Source organism: Erithacus rubecula (genome assembly GCF_903797595.1).
Source record: "Erithacus rubecula genome assembly, chromosome: 4".
Classification (NCBI taxonomy): Eukaryota; Metazoa; Chordata; class Aves; order Passeriformes; family Muscicapidae; genus Erithacus; species Erithacus rubecula.
Window position 1 is genome coordinate 49,998,031 of NC_136686.1, and position 12,465 is coordinate 50,010,495.

Sequence of the window (12,465 nt, forward strand, 5' to 3'; positions counted from 1 at the left end):
CTTATTAATGCAAGGAAAGCCAGCAAATCAGCACCATCCTAACTCCCTAGGCATTCTTTCCCATGCTCCAGACTCATTTTCTGCAGGTTCACCAGCTAAAAGAAAAGTGGGGGCTTTTTTAACTGGGTTGCAGAAGGGGTAAAACAATCTAGGGCTTACATGGAGCTGGTGGGTGTGCATGAGATATTCCTGCTTTCTGCTGAGCTCCTGTGACCTCCTTGTATAGCAGTTGCTGCAGGAAGTCATCCCCCTTGAAGCTCAGGCAGCTGCAGCAGATGTTTACACTTGTGGCCAAATTGGATGTCATTTGCAGGATCAGGTAGCATAAAAGTGTAAGTGACTTTGGGAGTGTCTGGAGTGGCCTGTGGCTCTGTGCTGACTGCAGACTGATTCAGCTGGTGTTAGTCCATGGGGCATCATTGGGATTAGTACTCAATGAGATTGCAGATAAAAATAAAATCTTGATTTTTGTTCATTAGGAGATCTCATAGCTTCAACAAAATCACAAAGCAAAAGGAGATTCTGTGGGTTCAGATTCCTGACAGGTCAGCTGTTTGCAGTTAAACACATCACTCAGCTGCTTTTATTGCAGATCAGCTACAGCTTTGTAACACTTGAGAAAGTGAGGCTTGATTAAAGTGAGTGCTTCATTGCTATTGAGAGAATGGAGAAAAGCTGGAGGGATGAATGTAGAGGCCCAAACTGAATGAAGGTGTGGTGCAGGAAGGCATGAACACAGGTCTGCTTCTGCAGTGTTTCTCTTCTCTGTGTGTGCTCCTGGCTGCTTTAGTGGGGCTGGAATGTGAATGTGCAACCCTCTGATTTGGGATGACAATATGAACACTTGTCTTCATAATAAAAAATAGGATTTGAAGAGACCTTTCTGGCATAAACTAACCTAGTCTCAGAGTGGTTTATAATCTGTAATTGCTGGTAGTGAATGTTGTTGAATGAAGTCTCTCCTCAATGTTTTTTATTGACTTTTTATTTTATTTTTTTTAAGCTGCTTGGCACTGTAAAATCTTGAAAATATTTCCACTTAAAAGAAATTTTATTTTGATTCCTAAGACCAGCCAAAGAAGCCTGTCTTGGACTATGGCAAAATCTATAAAGTAAAGATTTTCAAAATCAAAACATTGCCAGGTGTGACTGAAATGCACCAGGGAATTCATTAGATCTCTGCTTCGAAGAGTGCATATATATCTGCAAAGTCCTAGTCTTCTTTTTGGTTTACCTGCTGATGTTGCAGGACAGGAAGTTCTGGAATGCAATAGCAAAATTTTTTAAGTATGCATTTGCTGAGTCTCATTATCTGTTGCTAATGCTCTTTTGAGTGACTCCTAGTTGAAAAATTAAGGCTCACATGGCTCCCTCTTGCTCTGAATTTGGATCTGGATTAGAATATTAAATATTTTAAAATTCAGGTGTATGGATGAAAGGTTTTGATTCAGACTACTAATAGTGTTATTAATTTAGCTTGAAGCTAATAACATAATTATTAGTATGAACTCTGAATTTTCCAGCTGTTTGCCTCTCTTAAACTTTTGACACAATCCTGCCAATCTTGCACCAGGTTCATGAGAGTCCTTGCCATAGGTACAGGATGCTGATTGATATAGAACCAGCTGTAAAAGGTAGTTGTGTTCCTCAGCTGTTAATTCAATTGCAATGCCTGAAGAAACCTTTTCTAAGGTGGGACAAGAAAGCATCTCTGTTTGGCTTGGTGGTATGCAGCAATACTGTTTTACTGTAGTTGCCAGGGATACTGAAGCTGGATGAGATCCCTGTTTAATTGCCTCCCTACCCCTTTGAAGTATGTGAGACATGAGAAAGATTTCGTGATCTTTGGTAAGTGACTGGTGGTACAGATTCCCAAACTCATCTTTTTAACTTGTGTGAAGGTTGATAGGGATGTAAGCAAAAGTCAAAAAAAGTCCTTAAAATTCCATTTGGATCATTTTGCTCATACAACATTTCCTCATCTTTTCAAATATATCCCTTTGCCCATGAACTTCCAGCTAACCAGGCTGTGGGATGCCCAATGTCCACTTGGATTAAAGGGACTGTCTCAGGCAGTGAGTTATCTGAGTTCTTTTTGCTGCTGATACCTCAGATCTTGTGAAAGATGAGTCTCCAGAGTGATGGAAACATCTTGCTCATGCCCCTTTCCCAGGGGAAGCATGCAGTGCACACTCTCCTCTCCCAGACACTGCTGGCCTCTGCTATGTCAGCACAGGATACAGATTTACTCCTCTTTGGACCTGAGTACAGCTCATTCTTGACAGATGAAACCATGGCATGGGTGTATTGGGTTTGTATAGCAGGGGTTTGCAATGGGGGTACAAGGGTGGCCAGTGGCAGCCAGCTCCAAGCAGAGCTGGACTGCTCAGGGCCCAGCCCCTCAGCAGTGGTGGCAGCACCCTGGGATAACAGATTTGAGAAGGGGAAAAAACTACTGTGCAACAGAAGCCAGGAGAGAGGAGTAAAACATGTGAGACAAGCAATTCTTCAGACACTGAGGTCAGTGAAGGAAGATGGGGAGAGAGGAGGTGCAGGCACCAGAGCTGGGATTCCCCTGCAGCCCAGGGAGGAACTCGGGGGAGCAGAGATCCACCTGCACCCCAGGGAGGAGAATGGGACCCTGTGGGAAGCTCAGCCTGGAGCAGGCTCCTGGCAGGACCTGTGGCTGTGGAGAGAGGAGCCACACTGGGGCAGGTTTGCTGGCAGGATTTGTGACCCTCTGGGGACCTGCCCTGCAGCAGTCTGTTCCTGAAGGACTGCACCTTGTGGAAGGGCTCCACTCTGGAAAAGTTCATAAAGAACAGCAGCCCATGGGAAGGAATCACTTTGGAGAAGACCATGAAGGATTGTCTTACGTGGGACAGAACAATGCTGGAGCAGGGGAATAGTGTGATAAGCAGGGAATGGCAGAGACATGATGAACTGACTGCAGCTCCCATTCCCCACCTCTCCACGCTGCTTGCAGGGAGAAAGTGGAGGACTTGAGAATAAAGTTGAGCTCAGGAAAAAGGGAGGATGTGGGGAAAAGGTTTTTTAAAGATTGATTTCAGTTCTCATTATCCTACTCTGATTTTAATTGGCAGCAAATTAAAATAATTTCCCTAAGTTGCAGCTGTTTTACCTGTGACAGTAATTAATGAGTGATATCTCCCTGTCCTTATCTCAACCCCTGATCCTTTCACCATATTTTACTCATCCTGTTTAGCCGAGAAATGGAGTGACAGAGTAATTTAGTGGGGCACCACAGTTTATTCTTGATATAAGGAACCCTAGTTTTCAGTAATCTGAAATTATGTTTCCATGCATCTTCCATTTGTTTTCCCAGGGTCTGCAGGAAAACACCAACAGAATGCACAGGGACTGAGAATGTAACATTCATTATTTCCTTGGCAAATCCCTAATTTTCAACTAGTCCTTGTAACAGAAGATCCATGTCAATATGACTATTACACATATTAAAAAAAAAAAAAAAAAAAAAGAAAAAGAAAAAAGAAATATTATTGACAATTACTCGAAAGAAAAGAACATGTAAAATTTGTCTTGTGAAAATAGCAAAACTTTTGTCTTCCACACCAGGAATAGAAACAGTATTTAAGTATTTGTCCATATGTTACCAGTTTACAGGCAGTTTGACCTGATGGGATTTTTTTGTTCCATAAGAAGATGACCTATACATCTTAGCAAATTGTGTTTTGAGAAGTGAAAGGGAAGGAAAATTGCTCCTTTTGAGCAGTACAGGCTATCACAACATCTAATGAAGTGGATATTGGTTTCTCATTCTCCACAGCATGACCTCCCACAGTTTTCTGACCTGCAGGTCCCATCTGCTAACAGCACTGTCACACCTACAGGGATGGCACCATCACAGTGATCACTATTCTCAGTGGTTCTACCAATTTTGGATGTGGCACTGTACACCAACAAAGTTGCTCCTCTCTATCCAAAATCTTTCTAGTATGTTGCTGTGCCCTGTTGCCATGAAATGGGTTTGAATCCTGCAGTGTTGTTTCAGGTGATTCATTCTCTGAACCAGTGAGCTCCATCACTAATTTTTAGGAAACAATAGTAAAAGTTATAACTGGAGATGAGTTCACTTCTACATACAGTTCTTGCAGAAGTAGAAACTTTGAAATCCAGACTGCAAATCTGCTCATCCCCTGCTTCTCATACATTCTTCAGTTTCTATTTTGACTTTCTTTGAGCCCAAATCTGAAAACTGAATTCTTTTCAACCTCTGGCACACTTAGTAAAAGCTAAAAAGTTACTCCAAGTGAGAGAGAAGATAATTTCATTCATCTTTCCCAAATAACTCTGCTGTTGGAGTGTATTCTTTAGATTTTACCTTTTTTATGTCACAATTTTTGAGTCTTTTTACCAATTTTTTTTCCAATGTAAGTTTTTTTTTACATCTTTCATGGTCTGTCTGATTAGGAGAAAGTTTGCTGGGAGAACCACAGTTTTCTGCACTTCTTGCTGTTAAAGCATATCAGTACCTGCCTTGCTTGGCAGAAGTACTTCTCTCTAGACCAGAATTTCAAGTAAAAAAAAAAATTTTGTCTGGATAGGAGGATGTAGCAGGGTTTAATTAAGTATATATGTGATTAATGAAGAAATACTCTGTGAAAACACCACAGAAGCTGAAAAGGTGAGATTATTCCTTCACTGAAGATTTTCTTGTCCATTGGTTTTTGGGAATAACACTTGTTTTAGTTTTCAGTTATTCTAGTTTCAGGCAAAATTTGGTATTCTCTCACTTCAGCTGAAGCAAATGTAAGAAATTAATTAGTATAAAGCTAAAGATATATCAAAGGCTAAAGTGACAGGGAATGGCTGAAAAGTTAAAGGCTCTGTGTTCAGGCACAGCAGATGATTTAACACTGAGGAGGAGAACACCTGTCAAGTCCATGTCAGCATGGTGCTAGTGCTAATTCTTAGGGTTATTTATAATTATGTGAAGTCAATTTGAAGCTCAATTTTTGCTTGTAGATTACAGATGCTCCTTTTTTCTTCATGCCTTTTGGAGAGTTGGGTTTTATTTAAGGTTATTGGTATTGCATGAGTAGAAAGACACAAAATTGTGACTACTAACTTTAAAATTGATCTCTGTGGGGCAGAGCTCTGCTAGTTGTGTGATTCCAGCACGATGTCACTTTATGGCAGCTCTCCTGTATAAAGTGTTCTCCTGGGTGCCCTGTGTTTCCTGCATGTAACTTCTAGGGTTTCATATTTCTTCTAGGAAGCAGTAGGGGGGACAAGAGGGTGGATGGAGACAAGACTTTGAGAGGAAAAAAGAATGATGTAGACAAATGTGTTGTTGGTCTTCTTTTATCCTGAGTCTGGTAAGGGCTTAAAACTAAGTGCAAATTGAGGGTGGAGGATGTGTGGCAGCTCTCAGGACCAGGGCATGACTTACAGTAAACCACCCAGGGCTGTGTGTAAATACAGTATGTGATTAAGCCATTGGAAATATATTTCCTGTGCAGAACATCATGGATTCCATGCTCCAGCCTATGCGTTTCACACCTTTTGTCTTGTGTTTCTGCAACTTGCTAATTTAAAACGGAAGTTTTTCACAGCAGGAGACTGCTTCTTGATACATTCCCAGAGCATCTAATTCACCACAGCATCTGTGTTAATAGCAGCAATGTCATTCTTATCACACCAGCTGGACGTAGAAGGATTCTTCCAGCTGGTTCTTCCCAATTAAGTTAAAATCAGATGAAAGTGGCCTGTGGTTGTAGTTCATCTAATTTCATTCTATTTGCTTTTAAATTTTCTTAAGACTGCTATTTGATAAGTGAATGAGAGTTTAATTTTCTGAATCTATTCATAGTGTATTTAATATTTGTTTACTGTTTGCTTTGGAGAGAGGATGGAAAGTGAAACTAATAAGTACAGAGAATGATGAACTATTACCTTGCATAGAGATCTGAGCTAATCTGATGGAGGTTGGCATGAGACAGGAGTGGCAGAGAGTCAATAACAAAAACAAACAAATAAACAAACAAGGATAAGACATTATTAATGGAGAGTGCATGTTGTTCTGAATAATTAAAGTCAATAATTTTATAAGTAAACAAGATAGAAAATAGTAGGGAGGAAGCATTGCCTATTTTTATACAGAGAATTAATTACTTCTCTAAGAGACTTGTTTAGACATACAAAATGTACTTTTTCTTAAATTCTGGCTGTGGCATGAACCAGCAAGGCTCTTTGTTCTTCTGGGGCAAAGTATTGCAAATGCAGCCTTTGTGTCCTGGGTGCCATCAATGGACAAAATGGGGTTTTTCAATCCACTGAAATACGGAACGTGGAGGTGAACTGAGTACAAAAATTAAGGTACGACTAATTATTTTCTATTCATTTAAGACATATTTTGTAATTAGAGCTATTTATGGGGGTTTCTTTGACTGAGAGCAGAGATTATAATAATCTAAAAATAATTACCTTGTGAGAAAAGCAGAAACAAATGAATCTCAATTCTGCATTTGATCCTTGTGCAATAGACAATAGAATGATAAAACTGATATGAAACAACACTGCAGTAGTGTGTCAAGCTGTTTTTTTATTTCATTGCAGATAGCTGTAAGGGATAATATTTGAAACTAGATGACAAGCATTACCACATGTCATTTAGCAATGGAGAAGTAAGGTAGGATCAAAGCTGAAAATTGAAGTCCTTGGGAAGTGTGAAAAAGAAGAGAAGAATTCAGAAGAATTCTGGGTTCCTTAGAGCAGGTCAATTGTTGTAAAAGATCCAACACTTCATTGCATTGCAAAACATGTACTAAAGTCTGTGTGTCTGGAGAACAAGTTATAATGCTTAGCCTTTTCTTGGTGACTGTCATAGGAGCTCAATCTATCATTAGGAAGTCCAGTTGGTGCTGCTGGTGATGTGCTCTCTTGTCTTTGGCATCATTCTGTAGATAGCTACTCAGTTTGGTACATGATAGGAGCTTCTCCAAAACAAGATTGAAGTTAGTATTTTATTTATCCTGAGTTACATTTAGTGGGTTTTGGGGGATTTAGAAGTTCAGTTCACTCTGATTTTAGGACAGTTGTTTTCACCATTGCACATGTATTTTCTCCATAGAGGAGCAAAACACACTCAAATACTGGAGGCATTGTCTTTATGCATTGCTGGCAGTGCTGAGGTGGTTTGGGAACTCACAGATGGCTGATGCTCACAGCAAAAGTCCTTCCTTCCCTGTTCGAATGTTTATGTGCAGATTGTTAACTTTTAGTCCTAGTTATCCAGTTAAATGATGATTCAGCCATTCTCTTTCACGTCCCACCAGAGTCTATTGCTCTTGCCAAAACAGAAGTAATAGGTGACAAAAGAACATGGTTCCTTTATTATAATTTTTTAAAGTTTTATATTTTTGGTTTCTGGTTTTGGCATTTCATGCTCTTTTACTCCTTCTATGAGACTGTTGCCTGTTAGATTGCTTTGTTAAATGCTCCTATGTTTCTCTTGTCTTTCCTGTGTTTTTGTTTCCTTTCTATTTAGACTCCAGATATTTTCAGATTTCACTTGACATTCCCTGTAAATGTACAGGTTTTTTCCTCATCAGATTAAAGAATCCCATGGCTGACTTTGAAAATTAAAGTATGGTGGATTATATTTGATCTTACTCCAAACAGTATTCATCTTTTCCCCCTAATATCAATGTGTCCAATATACCACCTTTTGATTTTGCTCTCAGAACTAAACACTTTGAGAAAACATTAGCAAGATGTTCAGGCCTTAGGAAGCCAGCTGAGTCTCCTCATTTAATACTTCAGACTAAAATTAGACCCCTGCTTACAAATTTCAGAAGGTTTTTTCTCTAATTCCAAACAGCCAGGCAGTATCTGCTTGGGAACTAACAATTCTGAAAGAAAGGAATTTTAAAATAAAAAGTTAACAATCATAACCCCAAAAAAAAACTTTAAGTGATGTTCCTAAAACAGATTTGGAACTATTAAGTTGCAGTGCTCTAGTGAATGAAGTGTTGGACCTTAATGCATACCAAATTGTCACAGGCAATGTTGGATATGAAGAGGTCTACATCTTCTGGCTCCACATTGATGAAGGATTAATGTAATGCCTTCTCAAAAACCATCAGCACCCAGATACAGGTGTGCTTGTACTCAGTGGAAGGTTTTTTCCTTTCTGGGGAAAGTTCACAATACCAAATGTTTCAAACACTTTTATGTAAATTCCACCCCCACCACCTCTTAAGGAGGAGCTTCCTGAAATTGTGATTCTCCAAATTATTTTAAATATTTCAGCAGTAAATAATTGACACAGTGTGATACTGTCTGGACAAATGCTACCACATTTTGTCCCTCCATATTGTTTCAAATTGGCTGTTCTCATTGTGCTTTAGCACATAATTGATTATCTAATTGGTTATATGATCATCATTTAGATATATGACCTTGTTAAATCCTTCCCCAACCGATTAAATTGCTAGACAATTAACAGGATTCGAGGCTTTCCATAATCTTCATGCTGTCTACACCTGCACAAGGATAAGTGTATTTTAGTAATGAAAAACTTCCACATTTCTCAGTTTTGTGTAAATTGTATTTTTCTATATGCTTCATGTTATTATTTTCTTTCCCTTTTTAGGTACTACATAGAAATGGCTTTATGGATCTGGACACTGACCATTTTGAGCTGTTTTTGCATCACCTTATCCAGAAATGAGGAACTGAAATTTTTTCAGAGTGCTACAGAGCTAAATCATCTGACAGTGGATAATGACACTGGGATAATCTATTTGGGAGTGGTAAATGCACTGTATCAGCTTACAGAAAACCTGGAAGTAATAAGATCTGTAGAAACAGGTCCAAGAAAGGACAACAAAAAATGCACACCTCCCATTGATGAAAATCAATGTAAAGAGGCCGTACTGACGGACAATTATAACAAATTACTGTTGCTGAACAAGGCAGATAATACAACTGTGGTATGTGGGAGCCTTTTTAAGGGAATCTGTGCCATCAGAGATCTACAAAACATTAGTGATGAGAAGTACTACGTAGACAGTAGTGGAGAAAAGTCCTTTGTAGCAAGCAATGATGAGAATGTATCAACTGTGGGATTGATCACTTCCTTGAATAATGACCAAGTGCTGTTTGTTGGGAAAGGGAATGGACCAAATGACAATGGGATCATAATCAGCACTCGGCAGCTTTACGCCAGGGATGGAAAAGACATTTTTGAAATGTATACAGACTCAGCAGCTGTTAAGTCAGCTTATCACTCATCAAGCACACAACAATTTGTGGCAGTTTTTGAGGATAAAAATTACGTTTATTTTATTTTTAATCAACAAGAGAAACAGCCTGTCAACAACCGCACACTGATTGCGCGTCTGTGCAAAGATGATGCCCATTATTATTCCTACTTTGAAATGGACTTGGGCTGCAAAGATGATGATGGTGCCTATGACCACTGTCATGCTGCTTTCGTCACTGCCCCTGGAAAAGAGCTGGCTGAGAGCATAGCTCAGCAGGGACAACCTGCAGATTCTCCCTCAGATGACAAAGTTCTTCTTGCACTCTTCAGCAAAGTGAACAAAGATGACAACTCTCTAAAATCTGCCATGTGTGTGTTTTCCTTGCGTCAGATCAATGAAAAGATGGAAAAAAACCGGAATGATTGCTACACTAAAAAGAATACCAGCTCATTTTACAAACTTTTTTCAGCAGAAAACCCGTGTGCATTACATGGACTGGTAATATGAATTATATAAATATTGGTTTTAGAATCTGTGTTAGAGTTTGTGGAAAATGTACAAATACATGTTTTAGGGTGGCTTTGAGCTAAACTATATTAAGGTGACTGAAAACCAGATGGATTCACTATAGAAATGCAATGTGGCTAGAGGGGTTGTGGACCAGGTCAAGTAAGAAATGACAAAATTTTGAGTCTCTTGAGAAGGATTTGAGGTTTTCTCCAAGATAAGTGTTGCTTTCCCAAGTGCATTTATTTTAAAGGGTTCCTTCTGGTGTAGGAGTTACTGAGTCAAATGCAGGAATTTTTTACACCCATTATCAGCTTCTGGGTGATCACAGTAGACAATTGTAATTTCAGTCAATGTATTTATGATGCTCTTAAATGGTATTAAGAGTCTTTTAGATGGTAGCTGTAATTCAACTTTTTTTCTCACTTGTATTGCTAGACAACTGTTTCTTGTATTCAGGTGGTGTTCATATTTTGATGCGGCTCAAAATACTTGTATAGCACAATAGCCATCTTTTATGACCTGTCATTACCTTGACTATAAGGTGCTGGTTCAGTTACTGTTCTTCAATCTATGACTGTCTCTAAGAGGCAATTTTCAGCATCTCTGTTGGCTTTATGATTGTTTTGCCCACATCACTCTATTCCTGTGCCCCACTTGTGCATGCCACTCTTTCATTACTGCAGCCAACCCTAAATTGGGTTGAGAAATTGAATCATCTTAAAAATAACTCAGCCAGCTTTTAGGAGGATGTCTTAATTTCCCAGCCTGAGCAAGGTACACACTTGCATAAGCAGCTGTTTGAGCATAACTTGAGAAGTGGTGTGCTATAGTCCAGGGAGAGAAGTGAACAGCTGAAGAGATGGGGCATGGAAATAGCTTTTTTGGTATTGACCCATAACTCTTCATCTTGTGAGACTGAAGCCATCTCCCATGCAGTAAGTCACTAGTGCTGATGAGTCAAAATTACACATTTTGCTTCGAACCACCAGTGTTACTTGCTGCAGTACCCTGCATATGGGGTGAGCATCAAACACAGAAATCCTGAATGTGACGAGTGGCCGTGGCTCCTGATAAAAAGAAAGTGTGGATTTCAGGTCAGAAAGATAGTTTGGTTACCAAATATAGCAGGAAAGACAAGGTGTGAATGAACTTCCTTCTGGTAGCTCTTGCTGCAGCTCAGGATTAAAGCGTAGTGAAGATGGAATGTGTTGAAGTTCATGAAACAGTTGCCAGGGAGTTGCTTTTTAATGGATTGCAGCAAAGTAAGAAACAAAACAGCAATTAAAAAAGCAGTCTTCAAGGTGAAGTTGGTTAAACCAGTCTCTATGACATGTTCATTTTAATTAAACCAACTGGTTAATTTTTAAACTGCTGCGATATGAAACAAAAACAAAAAAAAATCTCTCCCTGTGTCTCCTGGAAAGTGAAAGCATGGCAGCAGCTCTCAATTAGCAGGCTGCTGTCTAATTTACTGCCTGTTGGCTGGGGGCAAATGCCCAGACAATCTATTTCTCTCTCCCTACTCTTGAGTGTCTGAGGGGTGTTATATCGTCTAGTACCAGGGCTGCGCTTCATTCTTGGCTAGGAATTAGTGATCTGAATGTTTAACATCGCTCTGTATTGCTATTCCTTATTAGAATGCAAGCAAAAATTTCCCCTGTGGCTCGGAACACTTGCCATACCTTTTGGGAAGCAGGAATGGTGTGATAGAGAAGCCAGTGCTGCAGAAAGAAGGGATGAATCTCACAGCTGTCACTGTGGCTGTGGAGAACGGGCACACCGTGGCCTTTCTGGGAACGTCGGATGGTAAAATTCTTAAGGTAACAAACTGGATTTAAAGACTGGGAGGTATTTAAAAGGTTATGAACTAAAAGTCAAGATGGGATTTATAAGATCTCATACTAGGAGCAAATTCTCTTGGAGCTTGGTATTTTTCATCTCAAAGAAAAACGGGTTACTTCTGACGTACCTCAGCTATCTGATACACAGATTGAATTAGCATTGTCTGAATGACACTTTTCCCAAAGGATTACATACCTACTGAGAGCTTTATATAAACAGCCTTAGGTAATCTAACAACAGCTTTAGCCTTATCTCTATTCAAGCTCATACTGGTTTGAGAGCAACTTTTCATTTTGTAGTCATTCTGGCCATTCAGTGAATAGAGGCGACAATACAAAGCCCAAGCTGAAGCTCTGATAAATTCTGGTCATGTGGTGCTCAAGGCTTGACATGTTTGTGGTGTTAAAATATCAAGACTGCAAACACATTATTTTGCTTGAAGGAGAGTGATGGCCATGTCCAGCCTTAAACCTAGCATTTTCAAGTCCCACCAAACCACATGGTAAGTCATGTGGATGTGGTGCTTAGAGACATGATGTAGTGGTGAACATGGTGATGCCAGTTTAGTGTTTGGACTCTGTGGTCTTGGAGGTATTTTCCAACCTTAGTGATTGTATGAGTCTGTGTCCCTAAGTGACACATCTAAAGGTCTTTTAAACACCTTCAGTCAACCAGTTGCCTGGGCAGACTGTTCAAATGCTCTACAAACCTTCCTGTGGAGAAATATTTCCCAATATCTGAATATCTGAATAATCTGAACCTCCCCTGCCATAAATTGAGGCCTTTTCCTCTCTCCCTCTTGCTTGCTTGTGAGAAGAGACCAACCCTCACCTCACTACAGTCTCCTTGGGGTAGTTGCAGA

The 12,465-nt window shown here is 39.7% G+C and overlaps 1 protein-coding gene across 4 annotated transcripts in view; it reads left to right on the forward strand.

Annotated features, from left to right (window-relative positions):
- Positions 1 to 12,465, forward strand: part of PLXNB2 (plexin B2) — a 250,109-nt gene that overhangs the window by 162,253 nt on the left and 75,391 nt on the right. For all 4 annotated transcript variants that reach the window (XM_079305134.1, XM_079305133.1, XM_079305136.1 and 1 more), the window contains 2 exons: positions 8,639 to 9,749; positions 11,399 to 11,581. In XM_079305134.1, coding sequence (XP_079161260.1) covers positions 8,639 to 9,749; positions 11,399 to 11,581 — 1,294 coding nt within the window. The remainder of the gene's footprint in view (positions 1 to 8,638; positions 9,750 to 11,398; positions 11,582 to 12,465) is intronic.